General features: G+C 40.1%; 1 protein-coding gene across 2 annotated transcripts; it reads right to left on the bottom strand.

Annotated features, from left to right (window-relative positions):
• Positions 1–209: 209 nt before the first annotated feature.
• RB195_020767 (uncharacterized protein) lies at positions 210–13638 on the bottom strand (the record flags this gene model as incomplete). 2 transcript variants are annotated; one of them, XM_064189221.1, is made up of 31 exons in its annotated part: positions 210–275; positions 350–523; positions 578–735; positions 867–987; positions 1050–1261; positions 1331–1508; positions 1834–1945; positions 2003–2094; positions 2153–2303; positions 2389–2474; positions 2526–2627; positions 2749–2854; positions 2911–3068; positions 3462–3582; positions 3720–3811; positions 3905–4015; positions 4086–4215; positions 4519–4718; positions 4821–4947; positions 5003–5124; positions 5200–5287; positions 5361–5563; positions 5628–5761; positions 5818–5996; positions 6050–6177; positions 6230–6393; positions 7944–8017; positions 8103–8233; positions 8327–8465; positions 8521–8591; positions 13612–13638. In XM_064189221.1, the coding sequence occupies 31 exons, from the start codon at positions 13636–13638 to the stop codon at positions 210–212; spliced, it is 3957 nt and encodes a 1318-aa protein (XP_064045102.1). The 2 variants fall into 2 exon arrangements, with proteins under 2 accessions (XP_064045102.1, XP_064045103.1); XM_064189222.1 differs by lacking the exon at positions 13612–13638 and having other exon boundaries at positions 8521–8585.
• Between the last annotated feature and the right edge of the window lie 13 nt (positions 13639–13651).

A 13651-nucleotide genomic window follows, 5' to 3' on the forward strand; every position in this document is an offset into this window, starting at 1 on the left:
TGTAAACCGAGGGTTACGAGAAAAAAAATTAAATACGAAACTTTCTATACATGAAAACTAAAGATTTCTTACTATTTGGCAAAATACTCGTAGGTAGCAATATCGAGAACAAAACAGAAAAATATATAAAAGTGAAAAAAAAATCAAAACAACATGAATAACATGACAACAAATAACAGTACTATATGAGGTGATAGACTAGCTGATTTTCAATGTTTTACAACTTTCTTGGTTCGCCCGGCTTTTCCCTGAGATTTCAACACCTTTACTAGATCCTGAAATGTTTTGAATCAGCAATTGCAACTAACTTGATCTAATGTAACTTGATCTAGTTGTCCAGACAACGTACATGTTTTCCTTTTTGTCTCAATGGTACATAGGCGTATGGCTGCAGTTTTTGCCCCTTCTTTTTGCTATCTCCGTCATTTTTTCTAGATCGATCCTTCAAGTTGGTATCGCGATGAATGCCTTTGCCACCAGGGCACCAACTAGTTGTTCGGCTTACCGAAGACTTTGCAGTATTCTGCAAAAACTCTTTAAGAGATCTATCAGTATTTCTGGCTTTCACTTCACTCACTTTTGGATTCAGATTTTCGCTGTCGTCATCGTCTGAATCGCTCTCGACACCAACTGCTTTCTTCATTTTCTTTTTGTCCTCTTGCGGATATTCATCCTCCAAGTCATCTAGACCGTTTCTTCTTTTTCTGGATTTGCGTTTTTGTTCATTTTCACCATCTGAAACAACTCTCTAAGCAAGTGAAAAATACGAGAAATTAAGTAAGATTACCAAGAGAAAGTTGGAGGTTCTCCGTACATCAGGACTTCTATTCGAAGAACTGTTTAGGGAATAAAACCACAAAACTCACCACTATCAACAATTATTAATTTCCCATCCTTTGTGATTTGGAATCCAGACTCTTTGCTTTTCTTCTTCTCCAAAATTTTTGCTTTCTTCTTCGCCATTTGATCTGGGTCCGAAGTGGTGACCTGAACAATTTTGGAAAAATACCTTCTAAGTGACAAAAAAGAGTCAAGTTAAGCAAGTCAACCTTCAATATCATGCTGTTTCGGTCCAATAGATCAGTAACGTCGCCCATATCAGTATCCTCCTTTAACCAAACGCTGCCCGTACGACTCCGAATTTCTGCCAATTGGCCTTCAGCCTCATTTTCGGACGTGTCACTGTCTTCCAATAGTTTCAAGATGGTATCAGCGCCAGCTGTGCGAGACGTCATACGTGACGCTACTTCGCTTGCACCTTCTAAGTGAGTTCCAGTAGGTCATGTTGAATAAGGGTAATTTCTCAGCGTACACAAAACAGAAGTCATACCATCATCGCTGTCCTTCATTACTGCATCATTGCTGGTTTGGCGTTCCTTCCTTCTATTGATCTTTTCGATGTTCTTCATTTGCTTAACCCAATCTGGCTTATTCGTATACTTCAACAGAACATCGACACCGAATCGTGATACTAACACTTCCAAAAGTAGTCGATTTGCTTTACGCACCTGAAATCGATATACTCAGTGCATAATGGTGCCTCGGGGAGATTCATTTACAAATTTACTAACAATTGTGAGAAAAATAAACAAAACAGTGTGAATTTCTTCGTTTGTGTGCACATCTACTAAGAGACAAACAACAGCAGAGAACTCGGAAACGATTACGGAAAGGAATGCGCAGCTATCACAAATGGGAATATTGGTTAGTGGGAAACACTTCCCTTGAGCAAAATTATCAGAAAAGTGGGAGAAATGCAAAACTCTTCTGTAGAACTTTCGCGGCCATCGCGAACCTTGCAGAGGTGCTCGCATTAATAATAATTTCTATTACCTTGGACGTCACGTCACAAGTGAGTTGTCCTTCGAACACAGAAGTAAGCAAAAGATCGCGGTATTGTTGCAAAACAAATTCAGGTAGTTTCTGCGCTAGCACACGTAGTAACCTGCAAAACTCTGCTGAGTATACACTATACTGTAGGTCTACCAAATGGTAAATATACCTGATCACCAAAATTCGCACAGGTGGTCGTCCATCTCCAATCCATGAACATGCGTGTGCAATAAAACGAGCTATGTGACATCCGTTCAGTACCTAAACAAAAATCCATTGATTTAATTTGAAGACTTCAACAAGAGACCTTGCGTTGCACCTTCAGCTGTTTTTGAGCTACGATATTCAAAGCAACAAAAGTTGATCTTGCAACGTTCATCTCGATGCTACCATTATCGGCACCAGCAGTAGGAGTAGCTAGTTCATAAATGCGAGATAATAAGTCATTAAGTACCACTGAAGGATGTTCCCTGAAAATAATTTGTTCAGTTCATCCTAACTTTCAAATATTCCTTTAAAAAAAGTAATTAGCAAATCACACGACACTAAACATACTCATTTTCGCCTCCCACTTCAACCAATCTGTTCAACATGTGCTGCAAACATTTGCTAGCGTTGGAACGTGTGTGCGTGCTATTCGCCTAAATTTCAAAATTTGTGGAGACAATAAACACAACTATTAGCGAACGCACTTTGTCTAGCGACAAAACCACAGCATCAAGTGATCGAAGACAGAATTCGGAAAGTCTTCTCAGGTCGGCGAAAGAATCAACAGTTGAAGTGATACAGGCACACTGAACGAAACAAATGACCAATCGTTGTTCGTCAAGGTAGTATCCGAGCAAGAGATTCAGGAAGGAACGTGATTGAATCTATTAACCAGCATTCAATCGGTATAAGAAGATAATCACTCACAAAAGCTGCACGCGCGGGTAGGGCAACAGTTTCGATAGGACGTGACAAGGCGTTTTCTATCTCCGAAGACCATGACATAAAGAAATTGTCCAGTTCAGGTAAGCCTCTGAGAACAACTAGTATCAAGTATCATAACAAAGGTGCTTCAAAATATTTTCATACCTTCTCAACAAAATTTCCTCCAAAATACGAAAAGCTTTTTTCTGCAGACCTGGGGTGCTAGTCATAGCAAACCATGAATTGATTGTTCCCATAATTTTCTCTAACGTAGAGCAGTCTCCCATTCTTGCGAGAGCGCACAATATGTCCAATATGCGCGCCTATAAACAAAGTCATCTAGAAACAAAATAGATTCCAAAACTAAAGTAGAATTCCCTGAAAATTTTATCTCAGTAGGAATAACTAGGGAACCACAAACGAAGCGTAAAATTGGGGAAGGAAAAGATACCTGACAACAAGAAACGAAATACTTGAAATTGCTATGAAAGGAAACAACCACGATTTGAGTGTTTTGGGTTTTTAATAGTTAAAACTGCCATACATTAAGCTCCAATTTCTCAATGAAAAATGTGCTTAAAAAGCCCTAATAGGCTCTTTTTTGAAATCACGAGAGAACCGGCTTTTAATGTTTGTGTCGAACGAACAAGTGAACCACCATTGACTAAGAATGTGAGAAAAAAATGGATGAAGTGATGAATTAAGGATGAGTGTACCTGTTTAACGGGATTATCAGATGCATCCTTAGCTTTCGTCATGGCAGCATCAACAAACTGCGCAATCAACTCCTTTGGAGCTACCTCTGCATATGAACGAATTGTTTCAAGCACAGCCATCCTGAAAAACGAATGTCGACATTTACAAAACAGTACTTTGATAAGGACATCCGCTCCTTTTTTGTTCGTAGTGTGTAGAGTAGAGGAGCAGAGGACATTGTGGACCAAAATTCCAAAACACAGGCTTCTTTGACTCACTTTATGCCTTTGTCGTCCACTTCTGCTTCTGTGTTTGTGGTATATAGATTGAACAACAGTGGCATGAAATTTTTTGCGTAAGCACCGACAACCTCAAAGAATCAGTGTTTAAAAAACGTGAAGTATGTGCTTTAGTCATTATTTTGACTGTATAACAATGATCGATTTCCCAAAAAGTAACAAACCTCAGCACGCTCTGGAGCATCTGGTTGTAGGGAGAACTTCACTAAACGACGCAAAGCGGAAAGTATTGGAAGCTTCAGATCATCGCGTTCATTCATCGCTGCACCAAGAACCTTACAAGTGACACTATCAATTATAGATTTTCTTTTTTTTGAAATGAGAAACCAAAGCGCAGTAACTCACCGGAGCAAGTTGTGGAAAGGACTTTTCAAGGTCTGAAGGCGAATCACAAAATGAAGGCAATAATTCCCATAGTTGCATTTGTAGAGTAGAGTACAGCCGCTGTGGCACAGGATCCAAGGATTCGAGTCTCCTACAACGATTATTGTTATCTATACTCAACTGTACTTCAACGCCTTGTAAAAGTCGTATATATGTATACATCTAAAATAAATAAAAAAATAGAACTAAAATAAAACGTCAAAAGAAGTGAGGGAAACGCATTAAGCTCTTGACTTTGATATCGAAATCCCTTCTTTCCGCTCATAACTTTCCATGAAGAGTCAGTTACTTTCCTGCTCAGCTGGATTTTGAACGAACACAAAAATAATAGATAAACCAACCAAACACATTTTCTTACGAGGAGTTAAAAGGAAATCTGCGAGATAAGCCCTACCTATAAATCTTGACTGCGACGGGGAGAATATTAGAGAAGAAGAAAGCTAAAGGTGCATTGTGCAGATTCACTCGAAGTACAGGAATCAGCCATGAACGAGTGAACTCCGTGTTGAGGACGGCTGCAGTTGGATCTATCCCCAATGGTATGACTGACAGCACGGCTGGTGCACCCACATGGCGGACAGCACATCCAACTGTCTGGAAATGAAGTACCGTTATAGATCAAATATGACACTTCGGGAAAAAAACAAGACATAGGGTAACAAAGGTGAAATTAAGACTGGTAAAAAAAATACTGACAAAATCGACTTCTTGCTTGCAGAAACAATCATCACTCTCCCTTAGAAGTGCCAGTGTTTTCAATGCTTGGTTAAATTCATCTCCAATAATTCCCGCACCAGCAGCTTCGAAAAGCCGCATTTGGGACCTTAAATATTTGAAGTTAGTGAGAACAGTTTATATCAGTCTATTCTTCCATTCACCTCAAAACATATTTCCAAACCGTCGTTGATTGCACATTTAGTGCGCTGTCAAGCAGCAAGAGTAGCTTCTTCGCGCAAACCTCATTATCCTGCACACATCTCTCGATGATCCGTGCAAGAATCTAAGATGAGTCCGATAAGCATCCAAAACCAAATATAAATGACTTTTCTTCAGATGAAAGAAGCAAATAAGGTACCTGATATGTCACTTGAGCTAATTGCTCATCACCATTATCGAAGAATTTGACTAGGATATCAAAGGTTGAGGGGAGCAAAGAATAACATCTGAAAATGAAATCATCTGGAGCAGAATACCTCTCATAGAATTAGATAACTCAACTCAAACTTAAAAAGATACCTATAAGGGTCTTTAGCGGTGAGACACACGTGAGCTTCTGCTAGCGCTTGCATCCAATACGCACATACAGTAACATCTTCGCATGGAGGAGAAAGCTGAGTGAGGGCTTTTACTAGTAACGCATTTGTTTCCACAGAAAGAGCAGCATCGCAAGGCTGACGTTGCAAACAACGATACAAACATTGTAGAGCACTGCATTTCACCTGAAATATACCGCAAAGCATACTTTACAATTCACAGAAACAAACAGAGTGTGGCTAAACTCACCATAGGATCGGCAACGGTGAACGACTTCAGGATTGTTTCAGCAAGCTGCTTGAAAAGCGTAGAGGGCATTTTATGCATAACTCCTTCCAGGAGACATAAATAACGCACAGTGGTCACGTCATCTTTTTTTGAACCTTGAATTCATAAAAGAATACGGGCAAACATCACAATCACATAAACACAAACTCACTAAGAGCTGTCTGTAGCTGTTGCTGAACAAACATCCCAACACCAGAAGCAGCTGCATGAAGACCGTTATCCGTCGATGTTACAGGATCAGTCAACACTGCACGAACAACTCGACGAGCCATTGTTCGAACCCACGGTTTGTCGTGTGCGCAAAGAGCTGCTACAGATACCACCATATTCCTAACAACAATACATTCAGAAGTCGATAAATACCAAGTAGAGAATTTGAATACCTTGTATTCGCGTTATTCCAAACTCGCGCAGGCTGTGCGCGCAGAACAACACCCAGAATAGACAACAAATACTTGAGTGGAGAGTTTTCGTTTTGCTCCGAGTTTTCTAACATTTTCGTGTACAATATCTGGAAGGAAAATATGCAGTGGAGTCGTTCTGTAAGATAGCGAAGGTAGTACCTGTACTGTTCTCATAAACTGAGCTTGTAGCACTTCCTTTGGAACCTTTTTTACGATCAACTGTAGCAGGAAGGCAACAGCTGCAGTTCTGTTTGGCTCGTTAATACTAGCACCTTCGAGTGTTGTCATAAGAGCAGCGAAATACTCTACGTCCGTTTCCGTTCCTTGAAAGCATAATGAGAAAATAATAACAGATCAACTATGAGAAAATAATAACAAAGTAGAAAAGCTCGTCATTGCGCTCAACAAAGAACTATTCTACAATTCACATTATTCAACTGTACTAAAAATGAAAAAAATTTGCCAACTGGACGTATTTGAGGAGGCACAAGAATGGTCAAAAAAAATTCAAAGTCTGCCCAAAAAGGCTTCTTAATAGCTATGACTACGAATAACTATGAATTAACATGTTCTTTACATAGAAACCTATATTCTAGTAGATAACACAGCTGAAGATTCGTCCATTCTGAGCGTTTGTGTAAAATTATTAAAGAAAGCGAATAGATTCTACAGTAACCTTATCGTGATCTTGAAAGCAGTGTTTAACGAAATTAAATGCTATTATTTATTTATTATTATATATGAAACCCCCCTGTACGTTTCCTTTGCGTCATTTAAATAAAATTGTGAAGAAATTCCCTTAGAGTAAAGAAATCTATTATACCTGCTCGAATAGGTATGATTTGGGGCGCACTTTACGAGTATGAACGTAAACACACTAAATACTTCCTGGTAGTCCGGAAAAAGCGTGTGAAACAGCATTGTATGATCACCTCTCTTCAAAAGAGCAACTTATTACATGGCGACACTATCGTAATCCGACATTCCGCAATCCAAGTTTAGTTGGGTCAAAACGACATGAAGCACGGGTAGATGCGTAAGCGACTGCACTCGAAGCGGTGCGGTGGAGACAGCGGTAGGAATCGAGGGGGACTATGGCGAACTGCAGAGATGGGTGGCGTTAGGAAGGATCCTTACACGATCCCAACCGCTTCGCTCCACCGCGCTGCTTCGAGCGCAGCCGCTTACGCAACTGTCCGTGCTTCATGTCGTTTTGACCCAACTATAGTCTTACTCAAATAAACAGCAGAAGCTGTCCCCCCTATTCAATAGCGGACGCGTTGCAGATTGCTTTCGTTCTATTTTCCGTAAGAGGTATCGTTGGGGAGACGGGATCATGCAGGGCTATTTCATATGCTTTTCTCCTGATTATTGGGTGATGATTTGAAGGATTTGATTTTTTTTTATTTGAAGGTTATCAAGCTCATAATCGTGGGTTATACCTTTGTCTATACATGAACAGCTCTCAAAATCGTCAATTTCGTGATAAATTGTATCCAATTATTAGTATAAATAAGCGCAAATCTAGAGAAAACCTCTATGGAGCTATGAAATCTACGCGTAGATGAATACGAATGTATCAACATACATTGCAAATTTGCAGAATGGTGTTACGATTCAGATTCGTGCCTTATATAATTCAAATAAAGAAGTTTCACAGGATTTTTAGAGACGTCATCAACATAGTAGTGGTATTCTGACTTCTGAAGTGAACTTTCAAAAACATTCCCTATCTCATATATGTCCCTCAAATAACTCCAGTTGGCAAAGTTTCGGCAAAATTTCCCCAAGAGATTCTGGAATATGGGATATTGTGTTGAAATTGAATCGAAGTAGTTAGTACCTAGACCTAAACATCTTATGTTTGACCTACCATTGCGCTCTTTGATTAATTCTGCAACTGCAGCCAAAACCGAGACAACCTCCTTTTGCATGGAGGATCCAGACCTGAACAAGAGAAACTTGTCGGCCTTGCTCGTTTTGACATAACAGTATGCGGATAATCGTTAAAATCGTTCTGCAAAAAACGTACTTCCAAATACGATGAACGACATCGAAATTGGGATTGGTACAGGATGTGAATTGAGAGATTCTCGAAACGCCTCCTTCAGAGATCATACTTTTGCTACATGATTCTTGTTCACGACCGATTTTCATGGATCCCTAACGAAATAAGCGATATGAAAAGAAAGAAAAGGACAATGCTAAAAAGTAGAAATAGTAAGGAAAAAAACCCCAATGCGAGAAGACGCTTACAAGATCATCGAGGAGAATATCAGCAGCCTGATCATGAGGTCGATCGTCAACGGCAACCATTGGCTCCGTGGATAATGAGGCATTCCGAGCTGCTTCAGCAGCATTGCGATGACGTCTTTTCGTAGGATTACTCTCGCTACTGTATAGGAACTCCGTAAATCAACTGAATGATCCTAAAGACTGTAGAACCATACCTCATTCCCTTTGGAATACGAACCCTCCCTTTACCGTGGATACGATGACGATATTTTCCAATCATAGTGATCTGAATAGGAAGAATTCTTCGTATATGGTAGATGCTGCATACAAATGCAGATTTATAGAGATCTTAAGCACGCGATGGGGGACTTAGACTCTAACTCTACTGCCTTGGCGATAAAACTGCGACAGTAGGCTAATTTAGGACCTACACGGACTTAACGGGCCATAAAAAGCCTCCATACTAAAATCAGTACGATAGAAGTACCAAAACAAGGAAGACCTGCTAACACCTCCACCACTCGCCCAATGCAAAGGTTCAGAAGCAAAGAGGAACGAGAACTACTACCTACTTAGGACTAATGTCGTGGATTTCAAAAGTTTCCAATGTTCCTAAAAATGAAGTATGACAACTCGTCCTCTGACGTAGGCCGTAGTGCACGATCAGGAATTCGATAACGGAGGTAACGATCATAGCAGACACAAGAAATCCAGAAACGACATCTCCTGCATGTTTCTGGGAAATTTTGAGAAATTTGCAATGTTTTAGAATATTAAATTAATTTTAAAGGCAAAGAAACTCCGAAGTTGTACGAGTTTTCCCGAGCCATCGTCGCAGGAGCCCACCGGAAACCTTTAACTATTGACGATGGAGCGCGGTGACCGTCTCGGACAATTTTTAACACTTAGAATTCGTCGTGGGTGGTCCATTCAGGAGTTGAGGTGGGGTTCGATGTGTTTTCATGGAATTAGGGTTGCTGATTGTCTTCTATGAGGATACGGTAGGAGAGTCGGAGACTTTCCAGTGTCTTGGTGTGGGCGTTGTATATTGGGTAGTCTCCGTACTCATATATTGCAGGATACTGCTTGTTCCGGCTTGGAGTTGTTTTTGAGACGAAAGCATGTGCATAAATTATTTCTTATAACGCAATGTTGTTCTCTTTCGTGTTTTGATGTTTTTTTTTCGGAATATGTGATTCTGTTGTTGTTGCTCTCAATTATTTCATGAATTCAATGACCCTAGAATTCGTTTACGGTAATATGTTTTGATGAAACATAACTTTTTCCCCGTATTCTCGAACGGAAAAGTTGTTGTAACTGACATCTTTTACCGTACAACTGTAAACGAGATCTCCCTTTGATATATGTATATTTTGTACATGAACTTCACTTGTAGTTCAGTTCCTTTTTATTTCAACTTGCGGCAGTTATAGAGAACTGAGAACGATTCTCCTCAGAACTATTTAGGTCGTAGCTTCTTCACTACTTACTTTGTCCAAATAAAATTTAGAATTTGTGAGATGACCATAAAAACTTAGGTTTTCAATGTTTTTGAGGGAAAAAATTGCCTTATCCCATGAAATGCTAATGTGCTGAATGGTTATGATAGTAAGGCTTATAAAAACGGTTCCGCCTGAATTGACTAAGGTAAGAGACGTAAAAAGGGGATTTTTCAACTATACCAACTTTCTGAGGTCATCGGTCATCGATAGAACAAAGCAATTTCTGGAAACCAACACAAATAGTTATGTTTAAACAACTGACCAGATCCACCGACTAGGAGGGTTAGTAAACCACCGCGTTCTTTAAGATTGTCTTTAATCTTTAATATTCGACTACAAATAGTATTTGTGTTCAACAATCTCCAAGTCCTCTCTTCTTGAAGCCTCGGCATTTGAGAGTTTATTTATGTTTGTCTGAGCTGACGCAACGCAGCCGCAGCAACTCACACACTCACTGCATTGTGACTTCATGTAGTTCAAATAAAGAGCGCGGTCAGCTTTCCCCGGGCAGTTTCATATGTAAGTGAAGTGTAAGTGTACGTCTAGCTGTGTATTTTATCCATAACCGTGACCTTTAGTCAATTGGCTTAGTTGCAGACAAACAGTAGTACAGTAGTATTGTGAATGCACGGATGGGTTGTGTAAGGAGATTAGCATGGACAAATGAAAAGTGCATGAAACTATAGCATTAAACTACTTGTGTACTGTTATAAACACCTCCGCTGTAGTCCATTAGTTTTCGGATATTTTCGCTGAAACGTCTATGCAAAGAACAGAGATTGCACGGATACGAAACGAAAAAGAATGAGCTTTGGGCTGTGGTGAAGGTTGTTCTGTTGTCGTGTTTTTACGACTCTCTCGGACGATGAAAATGTTATGAACTTTTTTTTTCTATGAATGCCCTTATAGTTGGGTCAAAACAACATGAAGGAACGTGAATAGGACGTGAAAAGATGGCGCTGTGAACTCGTACAATGAATTAATCTAACAGAGCTAATCAGTCTAGTGTTAATTATAGCTGAAAGAATGCTGCGAGAACAATTTTTGTAGTTCTTCGTAAATAATACCAATCCTGAAAATGTAAAGTGAACGTATTATCAGAATAAGTTTCTAATTCCAAATGACACAAATAATTTGACAATGACAATGAATGACAAGTTTGGGACGATTCAGTGATTTCCAGAAGGGAAAACCTCAAAAAACCGTTTCCCAATTGATTTTTGGCCGCTACCGTACTTATAGTGGAGTCAAAACGACATGGAGCACTAACAGTTGCGTAAGCGGCTGCGCTCGAAGAGGCGCGGTGAAGCGTAGCGGTTAGGATCGTGTAAGGGTCCTCACTACCACCACCCATCTCAGCAGTTCGCCATAGTCCCCCCGCGATTCCAACCGCTGTCTCCACCGCACCGCATCGAGCGCAGCCGCTTACGCAACTGTTCGCGCTTCATGTCGTTTTAACCTGGCTATAGATGGAATTCAAATTCTATCTCTTTTTGCCAAAAATCAACTTATAGTGGTGCATCAAAGAGTACCTGCTAGTTTTTTTCCTTGGAAAATCTCATAAAATTTTCTTTTTCAAAAAACTATGAAAAATATTTTTCATAGTTTTTTTTTTAAATTTTTATATTAGTCAAGGTAGCAATGGAGCGGGAACGAAATTCACGTTATAAAAAACGAAATAACACGATATGGGGATCACTCCACCATAATAAAGGGTTACGGTGTGAATAACGAGCATCGTCGTGATCACACCCAATTTCCCCTGACTGTCCTGAAAAAACGGGGAACACCTTGTCGATCGAATTTTCCTACGACACATTTAACGACGTGTCACCAGAGCATCTCCTCACCGAGATAGCTGTGATGTCATCATGCATTTTACTCAGAATGTACACACTTTTATATTGTAGGTCTTTCCATTTTGAAGCAGAAGACACTCCTGAGAGTTGGATTTCATAGTTTTACTTTGTATTTGGTTGTGTAGTTGAAAAGGAGGCGTGCACTGGTGACACGTCGTTAGATGCATCGTAGGAAAATTCGATCCACAAGACCGTTTCCCACGTTGTCGTTTTCCAGGACGATCAGGGGAAATTTGGCGTGGCGCTTCTACTCGTGATCTATAGTACTAACCTTAATACTCAGATTCAGGATCTTTAATTTCCCGCGATTCACTCTCAAAGCTCACCGAACGGAATTCTACTAGATTTTCTTCAAAATTCTCATCACCCTCGTATTTATCACTCCCTGAGACCATTTCTTAAGCAGTTTTGTCAAAAATTAAAATAATTGTCATTTTTGTCATTTTTAGTGAAGATCCTACAACAAGTACAATAGTAAAATTGCCAAAGAAAATTAGGAAAAAAGAAAGATATACAATTACTTAAGAAAATCGGAAAAGACTCTTGTTTCTCAAGTTCATGCGTTGGAACCAACGTTGCCACAGCAAGGTCGCTTCCAAAAAATGCGAGTTGCGTCAGAATGACCGCGACAGTCAATGTGTCAAAGGTGGAACACACGAACACAAAGTTTTCTGATATTTTCGGGGACTCTGATAGCTTGAACTATATCGGTTAGCACCAATAACTATTGGAAATCCCTCGGGAGTGGTTGAAATCAGTAGATGTCGGCTTCTAGAGTAAGGTGCACCATATTTCAACTATTAGGACGTGATCGCGGCATAATCCACAACACCTGACCACTCATCCACGAGCATATTATGAATATTATGCTCCAATACAAAAATCCACCCATTTACCGTCGCTATACTGTACTGCTAAAGCTGCTCTTACTTGTAGATGCCATAATGGGCGTGGTCATTCGTAATTAGGACCGCCCATAACCAATACATACATTGGAGTTGAAAATTATGGTGTAATTGCGTAAACGACTGCGTCGACTGCGCTCGCGATGGGACTGCCAGTCGGCTGCGGAGCTGGCTGGGTCCCACCGCGTCACTACGTGCCTAGCCGCTTAGGAAAATTTGAAATTAAAACAAAAAAAACTAAAAACCAAAGCAAAAACTTGAAATCTTGCCAAAAAAATCAGGTGGTTCTGGCCCCACCGCGTCTCCTCGCCAGCGCTCAGCGCTTCGCTTGGTTCATAGTTGTCGCCAGCAACGCTAGAGTATAGCAACAGCGTTTGCGTGAATAGAAGGTGAATTTTTGAATGAAAATTTCTCAAAAAAACCACAACGAATACAATGTAGTTCTGTGTTCGCTCGATATGGATTGTCACCTGCAGGAATTCATAATAATCTATGTGATTCCTTCTACCACGGGTGCTACTTCTTAAAGTTCATTGGCGCGCCTCCTTCTCAACATTAGGCTCCTCCTATAACTGTCAATGCCAAAGGCATATACAGAAACCTCTATATACAGTACCATTTTAAGGATGTCAAAAATAGTTCCAAACTCTATTACACTGGGGACGTTTTTATGAATAAAAGAATAAAGTGTTTGGCCTTAATCACTCCGTATGGAACGCAACTCCACGTTCACTTTAATTCAGAATGGTTTTAGGTTTACGAACACAAGTCTGGTACCAATTTATCGACCACAAAAAGATGAAAGCCTCGGTTGGCACTAGGAGGGATTCGAACCACCAGTCGTGCAGACACAGCGGAACCTCTAACCGACTGCGCTACAGTCGCCGTTTTTATTACTGGAACTTTACAAGGTAAAAACTCAACAGCCAGGTTTTCATGTCGGCATGGCGGATCGATATCGCATATGAGTATCGCCTGCCTAATTTCTGAATATCCAATAAATATGTGTAGTAGCGGCCATGTTCAATTCTTCATATAACATTCAATAGGATAGGTAGAATCTTCATTTAAGAAAAAAAA

This window comes from Necator americanus, chromosome II (genome assembly GCF_031761385.1).
Source record: "Necator americanus strain Aroian chromosome II, whole genome shotgun sequence".
Taxonomy (NCBI): Eukaryota; Metazoa; Nematoda; class Chromadorea; order Rhabditida; family Ancylostomatidae; genus Necator; species Necator americanus.